Source organism: Trachinotus anak, unplaced genomic scaffold, assembly GCF_046630095.1.
Source record: "Trachinotus anak isolate AG129_WGS33_773 ecotype Australia unplaced genomic scaffold, CSIRO_AGI_Tana_v1 ptg000025l, whole genome shotgun sequence".
Classification (NCBI taxonomy): Eukaryota; Metazoa; Chordata; class Actinopteri; order Carangiformes; family Carangidae; genus Trachinotus; species Trachinotus anak.
In genome coordinates, this window is record NW_027273876.1 from 12,417,653 (window position 1) to 12,442,500 (window position 24,848).

At 43.4% G+C, this 24,848-nt stretch overlaps 1 protein-coding gene across 4 annotated transcripts in view; it reads left to right on the forward strand.

Moving 5' to 3' along the window:
• ankfn1b (ankyrin repeat and fibronectin type III domain containing 1b) overlaps window positions 1-24,848 on the forward strand; it is a 124,349-nt gene that overhangs the window by 23,068 nt on the left and 76,433 nt on the right. For all 4 annotated transcript variants that reach the window (XM_071463010.1, XM_071463009.1, XM_071463011.1 and 1 more), the window contains exons 3-4: window positions 3,026-3,207; window positions 7,145-7,383. In XM_071463010.1, coding sequence (XP_071319111.1) covers window positions 3,026-3,207; window positions 7,145-7,383 — 421 coding nt within the window. The remainder of the gene's footprint in view (window positions 1-3,025; window positions 3,208-7,144; window positions 7,384-24,848) is intronic.

The following is a 24,848-nucleotide window of genomic DNA, read 5'->3' on the forward strand; positions in this document are numbered from 1 at the left end:
TAGCACTGTGTAGTACACGTACACTAACAAAGAAAGCGAGTTGTTTCCCGTGACTGCCGCGCCAGAGATAATGAATTTGGCAACAGAAAATGTGTTGTTCACTTGATGCTCACAAGTCAGGGCAAGACATTGTTTTTGTGAAACTGCAGATTGCTGCTGGGAAGCAAAAATAAACATCTCCTCTCCTCTCCCCTCTCCTCTCCTCTCCTCTCCTCTCCTCTCCTCTCATTTATGTAGACAGAGTCGCTTAGCAACAGGTTTGTAGGATGAGTGAGGCCCAAATAGTCAGAGTGGCCTGGGCTGGCCGTTCAGCCCAGTATGTTATCATCATGATGTGCTGGTGGGAGGCCAACTACTGTGTTTGTGCGTGTGTGTCTGCGTGAGGCTGTGTGTGTGCACTTGTGTTTACCAGTGGTCCTGGAGTTATTTGATCTCATGCCAACTGTAAGGAGTGTGTGTGTGCATGTGTATGTGCTTCAGGCAAATGCTTTTTCATGCCAGTCAGTACGGATTGCTGAGGAGCGAGAGACCTGCCTGTTTCTATTACCATCAAAGTGTGTGTGTGTGTGTGTGTGTGTGTGTGTGTGTGTGTGTGTGTGTGTGTGTGTGTGTGTGTGTGTATGTGCTGTGCCTGCATGTATATAGTCACTATCAGCTCTTCCTCTGATATTCACCAACACAAAAGCATTATTCATCATCAGACCATCCCAGGTCCTCCACATCTCTGCTCTGAATCACATGCAGGGATTCTCTGATCCCAGGTCAAATATTCACAACTCCAAGATCCACCTCCTCTATCAGGGGAGTAGTTTAGTAGCTGACAGCGGGCAGATGTCAGTACTTCACTTCTCACGCCTGCGGATGTGCTGACTTTGAACCTGCTGTCGGTTTACCTTACAGCTCCCCAGTGATAAATAACCTCAAGCCTGCAAAAACATCCTGAGCCAGGCATCCAGGGGAGTTAAAAGAGAGCTGAAGTATTTCACTCAAGCTCAGGTGCATTTAAGCCTCTGCTCAAGAGCACTTGTCTGTAAAATGAAATATGAAAAAAAAAAGCTTGCAAAAACTGGCATAAGCCACTTGCAGGCATCTATTCTCCATGTAAGGAATATACAACTGGATGATGCCACGGTAACTGATTCCTTCATCAGATAATTAATGACTAATTATCTGCCATTGAAAAGGATCTAAAGGATTTAATTGATTAGGTATGATGCCGTGCTTAGATCGAAGGCTATATAATTAGCTGGATTATATCAGCTAATATTGATATTTGATTAAATATGCTCTTTGGTGAGGGTGAATTCGCCTGTGTTATGGCATTAATCAATGCAATCCTGTTTTTTGTTTGTTTGTTTGTTTGTTTGTTTTTTTGCATTACAGCAAAAATGAGATGTAATATATCTAAAAGTCTTTTTTTGCTGAGAGTGAGATGAGATGAGAAGATTGCTCCCACTCTCACGTCTGTCTGCTGAATATCAAGTTACAACCGGGAGATGTTAAGATTGGCTTATCTTAAAGACTAGAAAAGGAAAAACTGGGAATTCATATAGAATTCTTATGTAATGCTTTTGTCCCATTTTTGTTTCAAAGATCAAACTGAGCCCACCAAATCTCATACCATTATGATAGCACAATCTCATCATAAATCCCCAGCTGAAACCCATCTCACAGAAAATGTCAGGACACATCAGCCTGGGGGAACTCAGCGTGCATGTCCTCAACTGATTTTCGGCTGGGGATCATGTGTTCGACAGCCGAACTTGGCACGCAAGAGTCTGGAGGTCAGACGTCTTCCTCTTCTGCTGGGTTGACTCTGATGTCTGAGATGCTGGCCACGTTTCACTGAATTTGATCACATCAAACTGATCAGAGCTGGCACTGGTGGGGGGATTCGTTGCGAGTGACTCAGTATTTTTCCAAGTCAGTTCTATTATACATGAGACAAAAAGATTATAGGGATGATTTCATGTATTATTAATCCCATTTGTTATGTAATGAAATGTAACTTTGGGAGTATAGGAACTGAACAGCGTTCTGTGTCAGCTTCTCACCTGGCTGTGAAGGACACTGTCGAGCCAGCACACAGGTGAAAATGGTGAAAAAAAACCCAACAAAAAACACAATGACAAAACAGACAAAAAAGTATTAAAAAAATAAAATAGCTATTTAACATGTACATCACATCCCATCATTGATATTTGCAGATTATATCGCTGTATGTTGTGGATTGTCACCAATTTGCTATTTAGCCGATGTTGTGATTGTGCTCATTGATTGCTCTCCCACTTGAGAGTATGTGGGATCGACTGCCATAAAAGAAAGCATTTTCTATTGGTTGTGTTCCAAATGGCCTTCAGCTTGATTATGCTGAGGTGGAAGTAATTTCACTATTGATCAGTAGAACTGCTCTCTTGTTGCTCATTAGCAGTAAGCTGTGTGTGCAGCACAGTGCGTTGCGTGGGTCGGTGTTTGGAAATGTGCAGCTATTGTACTGCACGGTGGCAGCTTAACTGAGCTGGTATTGTTACATCACCCAGTTAATCAGTCACTACTTTCATAAGAACAGAATTCAGTTGTATAGGACAAAACTTTGGTCTCTCAATAATTATCATTATTCTTGTTACCATGTAACCTGAGAAGAAGACATGCTCTTTTTAAACAAAAGCCTCCTGGGAAAAATATAAGTGTGTATGTAGCACTGCTGTTAGTGTTACACTTCCACAAGATTGAATATGAGTGGCCAGAATCAAAGCTGCAAATGAGAGATGTCTTGACTTATGGATGTCAAGCTCCAAAAATATTTTATTCAACATTCAACGTCCATTACGCATCTTTTTGTTCAACTCGGTAGAAAGGAAACCATTAACAGCAAAACAATCATTACAGATTTCCCAGAAACCGCCGTGTGTGACTTAAATCCAGTGTGGAAACAGCAGATTCCAGTTGTGTTTCTCTTTGCTGTTGTGATAATCACTAAAAACAAAACGCTCGATGTAATCATCTGTTAATGCTGTCCAATCAGGTCACTGGAGAGGAAGCTGCAGAGACCCCTACTGGCTAAGTCCCGCACCCTTCCCAGCATCCCCCAGTCACCAACGGTCTCCAGGGTCCACCAGTCTGATCTCATTGGTGGGAGTCCTCCTCGCAGGAAGAACCCGTCCACTGTGACCAGCCACCCAAAGGCCTGCACTCTGCCACCTGCAGGTAAAGCTGACAGCCACAGAATCTTTCAGTTGTCAGTGTTTGTGTTTTTTTTTTTTTTTTTTAAACCAAAAAAAGCACCAGGCAGCTTTGTAGAACTGACAGCATCTGTGTGACTCTTTCATCTCCTTTGTTTGTTGATCTTGTCATTTGTTCACACAAATAATTTCTGACAAATCCCTTCATCCAATTTTTTTTTTTACAAAGCCTGAGGAAATCTTCCAAATGCACCCCAGTCCACAATTATGGTATTGACACTCAAAGCTTTCCTTTTTATTCTGAAATGGCTGTTTGTGTCAGACTGATCACTTCATAGGGTTCCTTAACACTTACAACAATCCTGCAAGTGGCCAGATAAATACAGGCCTCGCTCTTACCAGCACTGTTTGACTTACTTGACTTCTGGGAGACAATCTAATGTTTCACAGACCTCTTAGCCCATAATGTGTCTGCCTCTTGAGCTCTATTATTGAGCCAGATGGTCAGCTATCAGGGAGGTGATAAAAGAGTGTAAAGGCCACTAGAGCATCAACTAAATTCTTCTTAGATAGGTCAAACACATCCCATTTCCTTTTCCTTTCAAACCTCCACTAATGCTTTGCTCCTTTGATACCTGATGGAGAGCACACAGCAGCTAGCTGTCTCAGCAGGAGCCATGCGAGAAAGACACAGTATATCCTCCTCCCTCTGTCTCTCTTTTCTTTTCTCTTCTCCTCCCCTGCTTCGAAATGAAACGCTGTTCTCGCACCTGAGCGGGAAAACTGTCATGGAGAATCCTGAAGCTGAAGCCTGCTGACAGAGATAGCTTTCATCTTAACGACGGATGAGCTGTTTTTGTGGATGAAAACATTCATAGGTGGTGAAGATTTTATGTGAATGGAATCCCTGCTGGAGGCCTCAGTATAACACTTTGATTTATACAGATCCAAATGAGCTTTTCTATGAAAAACTCCAGGTTCCCAGACATCCAAAACACAAGGCATTAAAAGACCTAAATATGTAATAAATACAATTAAATTGGATTAATAAATGAACACAAATTAAATTACTAATGAAAACAAAACAAAAAATAAATAAAATAGAATGATTAATTTGTCCGATTCATCCAAATATTTCTTAAGTGTATCAAACTTGTGCTCGAGACTGTAGCTGTCAGGAAGCCAGCAGCTGTAGTCAGAGCAGGATGTGTCCCAGGTTCATCTCCTCATTCACATTCACACAGTCAGCAGTGGTGTGTCACTCCTGATTGATGTTATTCAGCTCAACTTGATCAAAGTTCCTCACCACCACCGGGTAGATGAGAATTGGCACATTGTCGGGAAGAGGGGAAAATGCTGTGTTGTCATCCTTATTTGCGGCTTAATACAACAGTGGCTCACACAGGAGACACACACACACACACACACACACACACATGCACACACACTCTCAACTCTCTTCATTCTGCCCTCTGTGGAGCTTTTGTGAGAAAAGAAACACGAAACTCTGCAAAGAGAGAACAGAAACAGCAAACATCAGAAAAGCAAGTTATTAAAATCAGGCAACGTCTCCCTCTCAAAGTAAACCACAGTCCCAGCAGCAGACACAGCAGCAGCACAGGAGGTAGCAGCTTTGAAATGACCTCAAACAAACACAACATTTTCACAGTATAAATAAAACAATACAGTCAAGATCCACATTCAGACACCACTGGACAATGTTTAGAACGGGTCTCAGGCTGATACAGGGGATCCAGTTTCACTCATTTTGGAGCTCCTGTACATTTATACAGTGTTGGAGGTCGAGTAAGGCTAAGCAGAGTAAGAAGCTGACACAGCAATATGTTCCTCCTTACCTCCTTCTTTTATTTCTTACCCTTTTCTCTTGATTGCTTTCTCTCTTTTGGCTGCAGCCTCTCTCTTTTTTTTTTGCTGAGTCCAGCTTGCTGTCAGTGCCAGAACAAAGCTGGATGTGTCCTTTACGTGAGGTCCTTCCCTCTGTGTTGTAGGAGCAGTTGTACAACTTACAACAACTTTAGTCAACTATAAATTATGACTTAAAAAAAATAAACCTTCCATCAGCATTCTTTCATCTACATTTTCTTTTAATGTAGCACCTAAAAGGGTCCCGTCCTTGATTGACACTCATCATCAAACAACCACTGAATAAAGGTCAACAAAAAGGAAACATGAAAAAAAAGCAATTGAACCACTTTGTGCAAGAGACTTTCACTTTCAAAGAGCGTTGAGTCAGCTCCAGCCCCCGCTGCTCTGATCCACTCAGTCTTTACTGTTACTACGTCTAATGATCCTGGACTTTACAGCATTGTCTTTTCGCCCAAGTGCTTCCGTTTGATGTCCTGACTTAACCTATCTGAGTCTGATCATCTGTCTCTGTGTCTGTCTCGGCCTCTTTTCCATTGCCCTACTGCTGCTCTGTTGCAAATATCAAATTGAGAGAGACTTCAGTCTCACGTGGGCCCTAGTTGCCTAGTAACCACTGTCATCGACCATGATGCTGGCTCTCTCTGTCTTCCTCTCTCTCCCTTATCTCTCAAGCAGTGCTGAGACAACTTAAAAAAAAAAAAAAAAAAGTTGTTTAATAACCCAGCTACACTTCATTCACGGATTTAAGCTGCATCCCATATTAGTGCTCCTCAGAGCTCGTACTGGTCCCCAGTCATTATGTTGCTGCGTTATTTGGCTGAGCTTTCGAGGCCAGATGCATTTTGGCTGCTGCTCAGACAGTGGAACTGATACTGTAATATTACACAAGCTCACACAAAAGCAGTTACTGCCAAGAGACCTGCCGTTGAAATCTTTTAATGAAGGATGTCATTGCAAGGCAGTTCCCGTTGAAAATTAATGTAAACGTAGTCATTTCAGGCTCCATGTATGAGGCTTGAAATATTTTGCTGGCTTGGTCAGAAAATAAGAGACAACATCCTTTTGTATTTGACTGTAAAAAACCGACAGAAATTGACTGACTGACAAGCACTTACACTATACAACAACTACGTCTTCATCCGTCGTGCTTTTCATGTTCTTAATACCGTGTTTACATCATTAATGTTTTTAAAAACTAACGTAAAACATGAGGCAGCTCTTTTTTACATTTACATCCCACTGAGCCTAATTAGGTGCCATAAACAAACATATACAGTATATATGTATATATACATATACTGTATATATGATGTTATGTATTTGAATTATATATGAGCATGCTTCAGTGTGTTATGGTGTTTAAAAAAAAAAAAAAAAAAAAAAAAGGACTGATTGAGCCTTTAACTCGGCCCTTTTCACTTTGACTGACTTGACAATGTCCCTTGATGGACAGAGTTGCTGAAGCTTACCCAGCATGCATCAGATTCTGTTAGTAACTGAGAGACGAGTGAGTGTTTTATTAGGGCCGTTAGTCAGGCGTCGGCCGCTGACAGGACGTCTGACAAACATCGAATGCAGAGTGATGGAAGCCGGCTGTGATTAGTGCAGCGGAGCTACGTTCTGACAGCGCACATCCATCTCTGTTGTGTGACTGTGAAAGCTCAGCCCTCATGTCAGAGCTGAAGAAAAATGTCACTGTCGCTGTAAATTTGTTCCTTCCTCTTCATTTTAACATGAGCCATTATTTCTATCCAGTGTATGGAATCATAATGAAGTAGTTAAAGAGGCAGACTGAGAATAATGTCCGGGTTTAAATATTCCACCTTAAAAGGAAGCTTAATTACAATCAGGAAATATTTTATGGAGGCAATCAGTGAATGACGGTCCACAATTTGTGGGGTGATTTTGCAATAATTGCTTTGTAGAAACAAATATTCATCATCTGTTCAGTCTGTCTTGCTTCCATTCATCTGCAGTCTCCAACTCTTACTTTTCCTTTCTGTGCCTTTGCTTTTTTTCCGTCTTAACTGCAACTTATCCAGTTAGTTGTCCTTTTTCTTTCTCTGATCTTCAAGGGGAACTCTGGCGTTTGGAGGATGACATGGAGGGTGAAGAAGAGCCTGATCATAGTGGGTGCACCGAGGCTCGCCCTCGCTCCCAGTCGCCCTTTTCCCACTTCCGGGCGCGAGCTGCCTACCTCCGCAAGAGTGTCTCCGCGGACAACCACCTGGACATGGGCTTGGACTACAGCTCAGGAACGGTGGTCGAGGGCAAACCATCCCGTGGCAGTAAGGGCAAGCTGAAGAGAAAGTTTGTAAGTTAGATCCCTCGTTTCCTGGTTCATGATGGAGTACGAGTTTGTCTAAAAGAAAATCAGTCGTCTTTGGTTCTACCCAACTGTGTGTGGCTGAATTCTGCATTATTACACACAGGTTCACAGTTGTTTTTACTTCATCTGGGTTTTCTCACAAGCCAGAGACAAAGGAGTGAATTAATGTATACACACGTGCATAGACACACACTACCACACAATTGCACCGGTGTCGCTCTCGTCCTTAGCTTAGACAGATGTGTGGGATGGCATGATTGATACAGTACACTCACTCTGTCCCTCTGTGTCACAATCTCCCTTTATCTTAAAAAAAAAACAAAAGGCAGTGTGTAGGATGTAGTGGCATCTAGTGGTGAGGTTGCAGATTGTAACCAACTCATTCCCCCTCCCTCCATGCCTCCCTTTCACAGAGTAGGTGAACCTATGGTGGCCTTCAGGTAACCAGAGCCAGTGTTTAGTTTGTCCATTCTGGGCTACTATAGAAACATGGTGGTGCAACATGGGGGGCTCGGTGGAAGAGGACCTGCTCCCTATGTTGAAATGAAGGGGTCATTCTAAGTTCTCTAAATCCCACACACTGGTCCTATAACATGCTTTGAACAGTTTGGATTGGCCTTCACCTATTATCTGATCCTGAAGCTCAGGTAGTCTTAAAGGGACAGTTTGGGATTTGATTTGATAGATTGGCAGACAAAAATTAGCAGCAGTAAACATTTTACCACAACACAGCCCAGAACGAGGTTACAGAACAGAATATCTTTTAGCGTTTTAGCTGTGTTTGATTTTTCCATCCCTCCTCTTTAGAACTGAGGCAGGCCACGATACATGGACAGTACTGAAACACGACAAACATTGGGAAGCAAAGCATGGTTGATAAATGTGAGGGGCACAGCTGCAAATCTGAGGCTTAGTGTGGGGAGCATGTATAAAACGGCAGTTACACTTCAGGATATAAACGCAGCAAATTAAATGGGATGAAAATCTTTGTTATTCTGCTTATACCACTGTAATTTACTGTGTATGCTGTGTGCAGTACATTAGCTCGCAAATGCATCTAAATTTAGGACGTTAATGTTGTTTATTTGGCATAATTAGTGAAGCTGAGCCACTTGTAAAGGCGATGTGTGTGTGTGTGTGTGTGTGTGTGTGTGTGTGAGGGAGAACAAGAGAGTGGGAGAAAGAGAGAGCAAAAGAAAGAGATTTGTGCTACTGTGCATTAAATTAATATCATTAATATCACTGGAACAAAGGGCATAATTACACAGAAGTACTAGTTATCAAGTAATTAAATTAATTTACCAGTAATTAAAATACTACCAATCGTGCTGTCAACTGGAGCTACTGGCTAGTTTCTGTCTTCAGAAACTGTTGGGCCTTAACCTTGATCTCCACTCTTTATTTGTGTCTGATAATTTAGATTGAAATCTACCTTTTAATTTAATTTGTTTGGACATTTTGTTCTAATTTCAACAGGCTCAGAGTGGGGTTCATTGGATATTTTGGGGGCGGTGACGGCAGACATGGGCGGCAGGCTTGACAAATTTACATTAAAGATTAAAGGCCGCTATACTGTCCCTCTGTCAGTGGATCAGGTAACTGGAGACCTCATTACCAGCCTGAGCTTTGTAATTGATTCTCCAGTGTCACAGGTGCAACAGGACACCAGCACACTGTAGTTAGGGGGCTGTGTGGTGGGAGAACCTGAGGTATGTCCACATACTGCTGGATGTAGATGGATGCTGCTTGGCATGGTCCAGAAAGTGGAGACTTCTAAGCAAAGTGAAGGACAGACTTTTTTTCTCAGATAATTTTTGGGTTGTTGAGAAAACTTTCTGGACTTCAAACGAGGAATTAAGGACTTTTTATCTATCCCCATGTTGTTCCTGGCACATCTTGTGGGGGCACGATCCAGACCTTGCTGGTTGCAAAACAAAGTCAGACCTGCAGATCCATCGCTGAATTGAAAACACAGGAAAGAAACAGTTTTTTTTCGCACAGTTTCAGCTTCTTGTCTTGAAATGGGGACGGCACTGGATCTGATGACCTGCCGCGTGTGCTTTGGGGTGAGCTCTCACACAGTCTTGTCTCACACAGCATTAGAGGCCGTATCAGAAATGCCTTATAAATGCATTATTCCTGAGCATTACACTCTTACGCAATATAATACATTTGGTGGATGCCTTTGTTCAACCTCTTTGTGCAGCTCCACAGGGAGTGCAATTCTGCCAGACGAATGGAACCCAGACAGAAATAAAAACATATTAGTGGACCATCAGAGGGACAGGTTATATAAGGCTGAGGTGTTAAGTCTGAACACTTTTTCTCCCCTTAACAACTATCTATTTCTTTCAGTTTATCTCCACCTGCACAACAAGTGCCAGTTTTTTATACTTTGGGAGAAAGTCAAAGAATGTTTTCTTTTTTTCACAGAATTGTCTTCCAGATAATTCATTTATGCCACCTGTGTTTTGTCTGTCTCTCTCTTTTCCCTTTCCTTTAGTCCAAAAAGCCAAGCAGCGGTGTTGGCTTGTTGGTTGTGGAGGCAAGGAGAATACATTTAGAGCGGCTCATTGTTGCTCATCACTTACACTCTACGGAGCACCCCTTGCTTCATGAAAATTACAGTGACAAAAACAACTGCAGCTTAGCCTGCCGGCTCACAAACACAAACATCGAGGCGTTTTACTTTGGAGGCTGACGGTCTCGCAGCAGAGCAACAACGCCTCAATACAACAGGATACTGACGCAGCAGCACATACTGCATTACACTGCCGCTGTGTGTACGCTTCTACTATATCTTACATAGATATAAATGGAGGTGGATTAGTCATTGATTATACAATAAAAAATGTCCTCCCAAATTGAAATTTAATGATTTAAGACCATGTAATATTTGAAAGTGGGTGCAATTGTGCCCCCAATTTGTGTGTATGACGTATTTACATAAGAGTGAGAGACTACTGTATAATCTTGGTAAAGAAAGGGCAAGCAGATAAAGTGTGTGGGTGATGTTGTGTGTACGACAGTAAAAGGAGAAAGAGGTAAGGTGGGGGTGAAAAGGGGGGGTGGGGGATGTAACCCTGTGTTTGTGAGGCTGCCAAACTGTGCATTAGGGTGAAAGTTAATTATCTACCCTAACAGTATCATCTCCTCTCCAGCAACTTTCCCTGTCGCACTCAGAGAGCTGCGTATCTTCTGTATTCAAGGTCACACCTCTCTGGTTAAGGAGCACACACCACAATAAAGTTGCTTTCCTTTTACAGTTTAGGTTGAAATAGCAACCGTTCTCTGAGTACTTCTCTCACTGACTTTGCAAAAGCTTTATTAACCTTTCTTTAATCTTTGACCAGATGATAGAGACTTACATGTTCATCCTGCCAGTGCTTGGCAAGGAACAGTGGGGGCTCAAGTGTCTTGCCCGGTGGCACATCAACAACAGCTCTCACTTCATCTGTCCATACTTGACTTTTCAAATATCCAGACCAAGATAAACAAATGATCTTGTTGCAAAGTACTGATAGCAGTTCTAGTAAATGCTGCTGCTGTGTCTTGCCAGAAACATGAGAATTAACAACTGATGATAATAAATTACACTGCCCTTTCTTACAGAATCTCTGTAGGATTGGCCAAGTGGTTGTTTTGGTGCCCACCTGTCAGCATGTATGTACACTATGTGCATGGATATATCAGTTATATGTAGCCAGTACTCTTTCCTGTAAGTTGTGCCTGCAGAACAGCCTGATAACGTCACTTGCTTCAAATCGAGTTCCACCTCATTCCTCACGTGGCGATGCATTGCTGTGTTGGCATCTGAACACCACTCTAAAGTCACCTTCATGGTCCTGGAGGCGTCTTGAGATGGAGACAAATTATACCTGAAGATACTTATTTTTCATTAGGAAAAAAGTCTAGACTGTAGCGGGGGACATAGCTCGTCACCTTTGACCTCTGGGAGCTGTTTCTTCGGTGATGCTACAGTTAACAAGTTGATTGTTTTCACCAACTATAATTGAATCTCTGGACATAGTGTAGTTTAATCATATTAGATTCACTTCCAGTGTGAGTCACCAAGTGAAAACCATATTACCTCAGTCAATATGTACGTGCGTGTGGGTGTTATTCATGTCTATGTGTCTGAGTGTGCAAATGCACATAAATGCGTAACAGCAGCAAGCTAAGGGGCTGAGTAACCTCATAATCAAAGTACAGACCGTATCATTTCTGTTGATTGAGTGGCTGTAACTACATAATGCTTTGTTCGTGCTTATTCGCAGCACTTCAGTCTGACACACGCTGCTTGCAAGATGACTCACAAAGGTTCTCTATTTAATAGAACAAGGGGAGTCAATATTCCCTCAAATTATTCATAAACAAGAATTCAAATAGCTGTTTGTCTCAGTTTCCTGATTCACTGGAAAGCCACAGGACACACTACAATGCAAATTTCAGACAGATCATGCACATAGACACATACTGACACACATGCCGGCCTCTTGATACAATATGGGCAGGAATCTCAGTGGGACCCAGTTTGTCCAATGAGGCGAATAATATTCAACTTGTTGCTTTAGTCAAAAGGCTCAGGGTTGTCTGGATTGGTTTAAGAGATATGTCACTGTTCCCTGTGGTTATGCTCCATCATTAATGCTGTCAGGAAACAAGCATAGTGTGTGCTCACACATAATCATTCATAATCACGCGCATCACACTCATGAAAGACATCCGGTAGAGGTAATACAGACAGTAGATCTTCAGATGGCACCGGCGAGGTTGTAATAGAGACCATAGAAGTGAAGCAGCGCTGTCAGTTCTGATCTTACCGCCTGATCTGTTTGTAAATCAGCGCATTTGCCTCTCTAACATAAACCACCCACCTGAGGTAGGGACTGTGGGAAGCTATACAAAGATTTCTATCAACAGCACCAAGGCTTCTCTAAAACAATTGATTTAGATTTTTTTTTTTAAAAAGGGATACAACCACCCTGACCATCTGCTCACAGAATTCCAAATCCAAAAATACAGACTCTATTGCGCCCTTGTGAAGAAAGATCCTCCTTAGTTGTCTTGGCAATTAGAGAGCAAAAGAGAAGTGTCTTTATGGTCTGAAATGGGCTCTGTGCTTGACAGCTCAGTTAAATTGTTATTTCCCATCTGTTTGCACCAGTTCTGTGCTGTAGACTTAAGCTCTTTGGATGCAATGTGTTGTTTTCGCATTGAATCATGGGGCTTTCTGCTTGTGTTCATTGCCTAGTCACCATCTGATACATATCCTCAGATGGCATGCAAACCTCACAGACATCAAAGCAAATCACACTGGAGGATTTTCTCATACTTAAATGCAATGAGAAAACCTAGAAAGACAGAATACATGACAACATAGTTGTGTGAAGCATTAAGTTATTGTTAGGTAGCTGACCTCGAGATGATGAAGAGCATAGGGTTTTTGAAAATAAGTCAGTTATGTGCAATTCAGAGAAATAATATTTGTCACATAATGTGCAGAAAGCAAAATAAGAGAAGCTGAAAATAATTGCAACAATCCCCTTAGAGTACTTTAAGTCCAACGTTTACTTTGTTTTAGATCTGATATGCTCTACCAACCACCTCCAAAATTGCTTCTCTGTCAACTGCCAGGTATTCTCTCTGCACCAGCCACCATTTATATTGGTTTCCTTCTGTTAGGATTCTGGGCAGGTAGTGTGTAGGCTGCATTAGGTAGCTTGTCAGAGGGGAGTGCATGTGTAGAGAATGAATTAAACTGGGACCATACTGACTGATACAGCGAGTTAAAAGTGGCTCAGAGCTGGTTACTGGTTGCACACTGGGGTGTTTTCGCTGTTGAACCATTTCAGATTAGGGGAAGTTATTTGATTCAGTATTAATATCAAAACTAATACATGATGGAGCTCAAACAACGGGTCCGCTTGTGCTTTAACAAAAGATGAAGAGCTTATTCTGGATTGAGATTGTAGCTGAAATTAAATAAGCAGACAATATACCTTTAGATGCTTTAGATGCTTTTAAATTGATACAGTAGCAAACAGGGTACTGTAGACACTATGTACTTCAAAACTGTAATCTGTTAGATATCATAGAGAGTAGTGTGTACTTGTGTTTGTGCTGTGTTGCTAGTGAATAACAGCGGGGAGGTACAGTGGAGGTCCTCAATGCGCACAGCCACTTAATTCTCTCATTACAGTCATTAAAAGGTGAAGTGGGTGTTGGCAGCAACACGCCAGTATAATACCAGCTAAGGATCCAAGTCTAGCGAGCACTATCATGAAAATGTCATTGTTTTTGTGCAATACATGCCTCTCAGACACCAACAGAGTACACACTTCCGCTGAAAGGCCAGGGATGTGAGATGCTGAACAATGCAGCAGCCAGTTTGAGAGCTCCACTATTCCCTCTAGCTGCCCAACTTCCAGTGGCCTCAATCGAAACAGGATACATGAGTGCAGCCTCGAGGCCTTTGCAGCATTAGCACAGTAATTACTGCGGTAATTAGCCTGATGATGTGTCTCACATGGAGTGAAGGGAAGGCATGGTGATGGGAACACCTCCAAGCTGTTTTCCTTCCTGTGATATCATCCTCGCTGTCCTTATTAGTGTCTTTCCCCCATTTTTTTGTCCTCATTTGTCTGCTCTGTTAAGTGGCTGTCTGTCATTACAGCTTCGTCCTCATTCTAAGGTTACGGGAACTAAAACAACGTCTGTTTTGGCGTTGAATTGTCCTGTGGTCCCTTGGCTAATCACTCCTAGTTAGCCTGATAAACTCGTCACACTCTACATTACATGTGCCAAGGTTCATCAGAAAATAGCCACTGGACTAAGTATCAGTGTCCCTGTTCATTTGCCACTGTGGTGATTTGATCAACAACAGCGGCTTCAACAAATCTCACTTGAAAAGCTTTAATTTGAAATAAGGGTTTGACTAAGACTGCTATACAACCACCAGTGACTGAGCTTCTGCAGTGTAACCAAATTAGTCACCTTGTAAAACAGTGTATATCCCCATGTCTAGCATTGTGGATGGCTGATTTAGTTCACAAACTCAGCTGTCCAAGATCAACAGATGAGCTCTACTTAACTGTGAATATGCTCATTTACATTTAGATTACTCTCATCCACTGAAATTACAAATTTATGCAACAGACAAATAAGCTTAACTAAAATCCCAAATGACTGATATGAAAAATCAACACCACAGAGGACTGAAAACTATGTGCTCTGTCAGGACTGACAGCAAAGTGCCTGTTGAAAAAGTAAGACCCGGACAGAAAATTCTCTCCATCACATCTGCTCTTTGTCCTATGACGATGACACATTGGCACTTTTTTACCTGAGCACCTGCCTTTAAAAAAAATCACCTCTGCATGCTCTACATGTGGCGTAAATTATCTATACACATTTATACCAGTGTAGCAGCTACTCAGTAGTGGTATTTAATATAATTTATCGCCTGGTTCTTGATTATACAGTATCACCCGCATCCAGATCATTTCGTTTCTGTGCTTTAATATCAAACTTAGGTGATATTTTCTGTTGTATGCTTTATGCTTTGCAGCTGTTGGCCAGCTTTGGTCGTTCTTATCCTGGCCACATGGCGGCAGCATGATGCCACTCAACAGATCTCCTGCCTCACAACCTGGCTCATCTCAGAGCTTCATTCTGTGTGTGCTTGTGTATGTGTGGGGGGCTAAACTGTTACCTGGGTGGTGCTTGAGGTTTCTTTCTGGTGACTCATTCATCCTGAGATGACTAACACACAGACACCACAGTGGACAGTCATAACTGCCATCGGAGCCAAGGTTTGGCTGCGGGATGGGCCACTAACGTTCATTATCTATGGAGACTTTTATTGGAATGCACAGCAGCAAGCGAAAAACAGGAGAGGGAAGCCAGACCCTTGGCTGCTTTGTAAAAATAAAACAGTGGTGTTTTTGTTTGCTCAGCATTCCTATTCTGAACACCGGTTTGACAATCAGGGCTGTGAACTGGTGGCTCAGCGGGCTAAGACTCATAAAGTACTGACATCACAGCTCTGAGTCTGCTTCATAAGCTTTCGTGCATGGCCACCTCTCTCACGCTCCATCTTCTCCGTCACTCTCTCCTGTAATACAGATGTAAGATGGATGAATGCTGCTGTAAAAATGATGAATGTGAATAAACAAACAAAGACAACCACTAAACTGAACAAACTCAACACATCATTTTTCATGAACTGCATCAGTCGCTATTTAGGACACCAAAGGCAGTGGTGAAAGTTAGTTGTAGTCCGGATTCAAAGTTAGGTTCAGGGAACTGCACCACTCTGGCTTGGAAAGCACATTTATGGTTAGGTTGGTCACGGCTGGCTTTTTTGTACACACTCATACGCACTTACTCGAATACCCATACACACAACTCACATCATCACACATAATTCATCACCATTTTCAGACGTTTTCTCCCTCTCTTTGCAGCGTGTGTTTTATTTTTCCATCCATCCCTCTATTCCTGTTCTTTTCTCGCCGTGTTTCTGAAAGACTGAAGCTTTGGTTTAATGGATGTGAGTTTGGCCAAAGAGGAGAACCACATGTAAAAACGTACGGGAGAAAAATTCTCATTCTCATTTAAATGCACCGGTTCAGTTAGACCTCTCTTTGACACACGCGCACACACACACACGCTCACCCAAAACAGACCAAGAATGGCATGGGAATGTTTTCTGCAGCCACTTTGGTTGCCGATGGTAACCAGTGAAATGGTGTTCATTAACTATGTGGATTCAGAACTGATCCTCTCCTGATCTGTCTCCCTTCCTAGCCCTCCATCGCCCGCTCTCTTCCCCCTCTCTTTCTCCGCTCTGTGCGTCTTTTCTTCCTGAACTCGGGTTTTGGTTTTTACTGACATGGGAGCTCTTGCAGAGGATTACTTTGGAGTCAGTAGTTCACTAATGATGATGTATAATAATCGCTTCTCCTCTCTTTTATTTTTCTTCCTCCTGCTTTTTGTCCTTCTCCCATCTGCCCATTTCTACTCTCCACGTTGACTGTTTCAAAGAAGAAATCAGATTTCCTAACCACAGAACATATTTGGGGCAGTGGAATTACACACTGTACTTACTAGCTTGGAATTCTCTTGTTCTATTTACCCTGGCTTCACCCTCTTACAGGCTGTACAAGCTTGACCATTTTCCTCTGCAGACAAGCTCACTGAACCTTACGTGTACCTACCTGGCCATCCAGGATGTGCTTAGTCTTTCCCTTGGCCTCATCCTCCAACAGCAGTCTCATTTCCATGACTACAGGGTGTTTGCTGCAGTTGCACAGCAGCAGTGCCGTGACTATACTTGAAGCCGTGTGACGTAGACATCGGCTGACGGGTTTGATGATGTGGATCTTCATGCCTCAGGCTTTACCGTCAACGCTGAGTAACCCTAGCTGACTCCCCGGTTGCCGTCAGGTGGTGATGACCTGGATTGGAGGGACTGAGGCGCTCTATCCCCTCACCTCACCTTACCCCACCACTTCCTGGTGTTTGATCAATGTCACTTTAAATGCTTCATGCAGGGTGTGAGGTGTTGGAGGCTGACTGAGCAGCGTCTGCATGGGTACCCAAAGTTCTTCTAGGAGCTCTGTTTTAAACTATAGAAGATTTTTTCTGTGTAAAATCCTTGTGTGTGTGTGTGTGTGTGTGTGTGTGTGTGTGTGTGTGTGTGTGTGTGTGTGTGTGTATATATATATATACACATATATATTTATACTGTGTATAGTTTCTTCCAACACTTGAATGCTGATACTGAGTAAAATCTTAAAATCTAAGACAGCATACACCCTGAGTTTATTTCTGCACTATGACATCAAATGGAAACCTTCTCTTACTTTTGGATGTGTTTCCCCATAATTCAGCTTGACATTGAAATATTTTCTAAAGTTTGGAGCGTGAGTTTGTAGATATGCTTACTGGTGAGTAAAACAAGAGAGATTTTTCAAACCTCCACCCAAGTTTTTTATTTTTTTTATGTGAACAAGGCAGAAGCAGTGCTTTTCCTCTGTACCTCTTCCATCCAGAGTGAGGGGAGAAATTGCATCGTTTGTGTACAATGTGTGCTCTAGCCAGCTATATGGAACACGCAGCCTCTCAGCAGCTGTTCGTCTGTTATGGTGATGGGGCTCTTGGCAAGCCCTTTTCCAAACACAGACTCACACACTGGCTATGTGAGGGCATTTCACATGCCTATGAGACTTAGACCCCCCCCTCCCCGGAGCCATCTGAGCATACTCCACCCAACTTTGGAGGCTTTGTCCAGTAAAGCATCAACAGAGGATACCTATTGGAAGTTGCCAGGTCTTCGCCTCGCTTTTTGATCTATTGCTGCTCTTTGAATATTTCTGCATCAGTCTTAGATCAGTGCTCATCCCTCACACCATGGTCCTTTAGGATCCATTATTCTGGGCTACACACTGAGCTGTTCATGTACTCCCTCATGGTCAGGTGTGCTAGTGTATTCTGGACTGAACATACAGCCACCCCATGTCCTTGCTATATAAGTTATGTGCTTTTGTGTCCCTCTGTCTTCCCAATACAGAGTTGATCTACCCTTTGTTATTGTATGTATCATTCTCCTGGCCCACTTATACATCCACTCAGCACACTGAAATTGTCCCGGAGAGTAGAGAATGGTCGGGCCTGAAGGGAAGTAGGATTAAAATATGTGGTAGATTTGTTATTCTTTCTCTGGGAATCTCTCTGTTTCTCTTTTGTTGCTGTTATTTGTTGAGGTCGGCTCTGTCCCTGTACATTTGCTTGCATTTTGTCCTAATTTCTCCATCTTCCATTCTCCTTTCCCCACATGGTTTTTTTGCTTTAGTGCCCATATCAACCTATTGACCCCCCCCACACACTTACACATATCTACTTTGCATATTCATCCCCATACAATATATATTCTTCCCTCCCTTACATCTCTCCTCTCACCTCCGTCAGCCCTTCTCACACGCATCATTGCACTCCTCCACCTCTCTGCTCAAGCCCTTCTCTTTGCCATCCACCCTTCCATTCTCCCTCCCCTCTCACGCTCCAGCCAGTCTCCCACCTCTATCTCCGTGGCCCCCGACCCCCCCCCCCCTCTGCTGACCTGCACTTAATCGCTCTGCTGCAGTTGCACCTACAGGATCCAACCAGCTGTCAAACAGATCCCTGCCTGTTGAGGTTAACCTTAAGTGGGCCTGAGCCAGGGCCAGAGCCCGGGTTTTGAGTGGTTCTCAGGGTCTAGGGCCCTTGGGCACAAAAGGAGGGCCAAAAGCATTTCTTTGAGAGCACCAAATCTCCTGTCTCCTCTTCTCCCTTTCCCTGGGCCTCCCTTCCTAACATCCCTGCCTCCCTGTCTCCCTCCATCCCTCCTTTCCTCCCCTCTACCCTCTCCAGACTCTCTGTCTGCGCTGACACTGCCTTTAATAAGGGGGAGTGGGGTGCACTGTTTATTTGTGCGGTGCGAGGTTAAAAACTTCCCCCTTAATTGACATTCCGGTAACACTTTCCAATAATGGGGCGAGCAATTTCCTTGAAATTGATGTGTGTCCACCGCAAGGAAAAACACCGCTTCTAGTTTTCACTCACCCATGGATGACCCACACTTACGCCGCGTCTTTGTCTGTGTGTGTGCGTGTGTGCGTGCGTGTGTCAGCGTGAGAAATTGCATGAATGGTCTTTCGTTGGCAGTAGCAGCGTGTTTTTGGTGTGTGTAAGAAGGCAGGCACGCATCATGGTCATACTGTGTCACTCTGCTGTAAATATGTGTTTGTCAGTGTTTTCATTGTTATGCGTGTAACACTTAATGTGTGCATACATGCATGTAGGATTGTGTGTGTATGTGCCTGCTGTGTGCGTGCGTCTTGTTTTCAGAATTTTGATCAGCCTATTTATTGCTTGTATGCCTTTTATTTCTGGTACACCGTTTGGTGGCCATAAATAAATAATTCAAATATTTTGATTTTCATTTATCCCACACACCAATGAGTGACAGTTGCACCATGTCAAAGTGCTAAAACAAATTCACAGTAGAAAGCCTATTTTCCCCTCAGCTCAGTCGATGTCTGTCTGTGAGAAAGTATGCAAACACAAACATCTCCCTCGGTCGCAGACTGCATCCTTGGCCTGAACAGTGACCACTGGATAGGACTTGTGGTGTAATGACGGTTGGTGTTAAAAGTGTGTGTGTTAGTGGGAGAGGGAGAGAGAGAGAGAGAGAGAGAGAGAGAGAGAGAGAGAGAGAGACAGACAGTGTGTGTCAATAACTAGATGGGTAAGTGTGATAAATGTGTAAGTCTGAATATGTGTGTGTCAGTGTGTGAGCGTGTGTCTGTGTGTGGCTGCAGGCAGACGCTGGCTGGTTCCTGGCCTTGTCATTCTGTCTCCCACACACTCTCTGATGTGGTTTGAGGCTGTGGCTTTCACTATGGAGGGGGATAGCCACCGCACACACTCACACTGTTCTCACATGTCTGTGGAAACACACATTGCGCGCTGGTATGCAGTCACATTCTCAGAAATGCAGGCGCACATACTGAACTAATGCACACACACACACACACAGCTCAACCCCTGAAGGATGTAACAACACAACAGCCGCTTGCCAAAGTGTCTGAACGGACGCCGTAGCACTGTCGTAGACTAACACACACACAGCGCTAGACGCCATCCGTGGTGCTGGTGGGCTCCCACAATAAGCGGTTAGTTAAATAATATCAAAGACAGATGTTGGCGCCGGTCCCATCATACTTGTGTGTGCTTTTATCGTGTGTGTGTGATTACGAAAAATAAGGGGAGCACTGATATGCAGATCCTTGGGAACACGTCTCCTTGGAAGTTTTTCCGTGTGTAAATTATTGTTGTCTCATTTGTAGCATTGAAAAAAATGTGTAGAAAATAGAGATAAGTCAAGCTTCAACTGGCTACGCATGTTTCTTTCATCAAAACGGTCACTTTGTGTTTTTTCATGTGGTGAACACAAAGTTGTTCATTTGTTTCTTAATTATATATCATTATTACATTGTTCTTTTGTAGTGTTTTGTCATTTCTCTAACAGTAAATGATTTATAATATTTTATTTTTATGTATTATGGATTCTTTTGGTGAAGTTGTTACCAAACAGTCTATGCTCAGAGTTTTTAACAATGCAGGAATCAATTCCCATGAATTAATGAAAAAAAAAATCTGACAGGAAAAACATTTTAATGCACAACTTGTGTTTTGCAGAACAGTTATTTATTTTCCAGTATTTTGAACAAATGTACAACTGGGACACTTTGTTTATCAGGACTGTAGTTTGGTTTAGTCTTTACTTTTATCATGATCTAGATCATGAGCAGACCTCAGCTGGCAAAGTGACAGAGCATCAGACCCTCATATGCACACACACACACAGACACACACAGGCATTCACACACATAGATCCATGCACATTTGCTGTAGAAAAACCACAGTCTCTCGTGTGCTTGTGTACACAACCAGAGAGGTTCTTTCTCTCTCACACACACTCAAACACTTTCACCCTCTCTCTCTCTCTCTCTCTCTCTCTCTCTCTCTCTCACTCACACACACACACACACACACACACACACACACACACACACACACACACACACACAGACAGTGACAGTGATAGCAGATACTGTGTTACTGACCCCTCCTGGTTAAACAGTGAATTGGACATGTGGAACCAAACATGCAGATTTACACTAATGTCTAATAAATATCTCTTCTAATGACATGCCAGAGTCCAAATCTGCTATGAGTGAAATATGGTGTTTCATGAAAAGGGACAGAATGGGAGGAGGATGTGGAGGAGGAGGAGGAGGAGGAGGAGGAGGGGTGGAGGTATAGTATAAAAAAGTCCAGCTTTGTTTGATTTGCATAAACGGGCAGTGCAGCGTCTCTGTTGCTGGCTTCAGCTCATCATCCCTCCATCCACTCATCCATCCTTTCTGCTTCTATTGTACCACCTGCCCAACTCTTGGGCTTCACACTCTCTCAAGACTTCTGTCTGTCTGTGTATATCATTGTATATCTCTGTCTTGTTTATCATTGCATTCCTCAGCTCACCCTTCACCGTGATTCTGGCTTATCAATAACAGCCACAGCCAGTCCCAGAGTAGTTTGTATCTCTTAGAGGGCTCTTGAGGGGCCCTGCTGTCCCTCTTTTCCTGCAAGCCTGTCTCTTTAAGGTGGTGTTTGTTTATGCCAAGGCTCAGCTCACTGAGACCTGTGCAGGCTCAGTGCTGGGCTCCTTTCATAGGGGCTCCATTTTGTTCTTAATAAAATGGCACTCAGTGGCCGGGGGACTGGCAGGCACCCAGCTCCCTGGGAAACCAAAGAATGCCGGCCTTCATTTAGCGACAAACAGCTACTGCCTGAGGAGGCTAGTTCTCCACTCTGCTCTTCAATACTACTGCTGCTGAGGCCTGTGTGTGTGTGTGTGTGTGTGTCAGTGTGGAATGGGGCCACGGTTGAAGGAGTCAGGTATGGCAGCTCCTCACATAGCTTGTCTCTCGTTGATGTTTGCTTGCACCATTCTGTCTTTTCAGCTCACTGTCTCTCTGTCTGCGTCCCTGTCTTGGCTGCCCACTTGAAAACACGCAGCACCACTTCTCCTCGTCCCCTGCCTCCCTCGCCCTCACCCTCGCTCCCTCCGTCGCTCGGTGTGAATGGTGGGAACAGAGCAGCCATTAAGATGCATATTTAGAAGGGCTCGCCCCTCCTTCTCCTCCCATCTCCCATACACTCTCATAACACACACATACACATACTGTAAGTCACTAAGAGTGCCTGTCACCAGGGACGCACGCATCATTACACACACACATATTCACACAAACTGAGGGAGACTTGTTGGAGAGCTGCTTGTTATTGGCTGTCTGAGCTCAGGCAGGACTGTCCCGCCATCCACCTCACCTCCTCATTGATCCCTTCTTCATGTCCCCTGTATTTTATAACAGTATTTGTGTTGACAGGACAAGGGACACCCACGATTTGATCATATACCAGCAGGGACTCCTACAGCTCACTGCACCATCTCTTAGCATAGAAAAAAAACGAAGAGAGATAAAGTGTGACGTGATGATGGAATGTGTGTCTTACAGACTGAGAAAGTTTTGGTAATCTGATTACAGAGCTACCTGAGGCCTGTTATTAACAAGGCGATTGGCAAACAGACACCAGACAAAAATCTGTTCAATGCCAAAAACACTGACAAAACACTGAGTCAATGACACAGGGAATTTTGTGGGATGGTAGACAATAAATCAAGGACATGAGAAAGGGGAGAAAGACAGACACAGCAGAGTGAGAGGTGCATTTGATCTGAACTCAGAGAAGGAGCGGACTGTCGTACACAGAGGCAGGATAAAGAAAGTCGGAAACATCAGTGAGAGTTAGGTGGGGATGATGAAAGAGGACATAATAGTAAAATGCAAACCCAAAGAGAAAAAGCAGAAATGATGACGGGAAAAATGCTGAGAGGGAGCAGAGGAGAATCGGGGGGGGGGGGGGGGGGGGGGGGATGAAGGAGGAGGCGAGGGGAGAACTACGGTATGTTTTGTCTGTCGTCTCCTCCTAATGCGACACATATGAGAGGTCTCGGAAACAATGAGTCACACCAGAATGGGACTGTCGCCACAATCTGGCCCAAGCAGGCTGTCTGTGCGAGATGATTATGTCGGCGCATGTCATGTAGCCACTGACTTTCCCGCCTGTGATAGGGTGAATTTCAGCGCGTTCCCTCCCTCCGCTGCCATTTGGACAGCACGGCTCTAGTGCAGTGAACACAGCTGACCGATGTTTGGCAGCATAAGTCAATGCAAGGTTGTTGCTTACGAAAGTTTATTTTCCTTATACACACTTGCACACAAATATGTATCACCCACAGTCTGTGTGTGTGTGTGTGTGTGTGTGTGTGTGTGTGGCGGTAGGTGTGGGGAGGTGGAGAGCGCTGCAGTGACAGTTACTGATGTATAGACAGGCAGGTGGGAGTTGGACAAAGAGGGAGGACGCTTGTAAACCCATTGTATGGAGTTGTCTGTTCTGTCCTCCTTCAGCTGCCGCACTCTTTCATTATAACGCATTTCAAAACAAAGCCTCTCACTCTCCCTTACTGTTGCACTCACACACACGTACACACACACACACACACACTTTCTCTCACTTTGGCGGTGTTTTCATCCTCCAGACTGTATGAGTGACAGAGAAAGCCCATGTTATTATTATTTATTTATTTATTTTCAATTTCAAACTGGCACACATTGTTCCAGCATCATGAAACAATCAGTTACTGTCAAACCTGAGCACAAGCTGTCACTGTGGTGATTGATTGGCAGGCCTAGCTGCTGGTACAGTGGCTTATGTGGGGAGGTAAAGCAATCAAGAGCAAGTTGCAGTGCTCTGGCGGTGGCCTTTTCCGTGGGGCCAATTAGAGGGGAGATTTCCCAACAGATTGCTGTAGCTCCGTCTATGTCTGGGGCTGTGCTTTGGTTTGATCCCATGAAATTAGCCTGAAACAATAGGGCCAAGCCATCCACTCTGCCTCTATCTACAATCAGTCAATTCTCTAGGTCCCTCAACATTCCCTTGTTTCCACCATCTCGTTCTCTCTCTACTTTTTTTGTCCCTTTATCTTCACTTCTGCTTTTTCATTCCACAGCCAGTTTTCTGTCTTTCTCCACTTCCTGCTCATACTCTCTTTACCTCATCTCCCCTGTTCTCTCCTTCTCTCTCTCTCTCTCTCTCTCTTTATCTCTCTCCCTTCAGAAACACAGTCACACCCGTTCTTGGAAAACTATTTTTATTGAAGGTCACTGGGTGAAAGCCCTCTGAAAAAAACACAGTGAGATTTGTCCTCAGATGAGAGTGATAAAAGTGATGTATTGATTTTGCTCGAGGTAGTGTAAGAGGCACAACACATACCAAACAATACTCTTAGTTTTCTACTTCCATAAAGTTAGGTAGCTGTCAAGAGATCAAAAAAAAGAGTGGTCATAATCAAACCAACAGAAGAAATATCCAGATCTTTTAATGCCTAGTATGAATCAAGCTGGATCCTACATTTCCCAAAATGCAAATTAATAGCATTTTTCATATGGGCCTCCATGGCCCCCAAACAAACCCCACTCAATAAGGTTATAACACAGACTTTGTGTCAAAAATCATGAGTCTTAACTCCAGTCTGAAATAATCACATTATCAGGGTTATAGTTTTTTTAAACTTTGGAAACATTACATGTCGTTTGCAGGAGCTGATGAGACTCCCTATGAAGAGTAAACTGAACCTGAAATAGGAAAAGTGCCCCTTTCATTTACATATCTACTGTGAATATTGAAACCCAACAATTAGTAAGGTTAATATTTATTTAATGTCTGTATTTGCTGCTGTGTTTTCCAGTTATACCTACAGATGAAGTGAAGGTAGC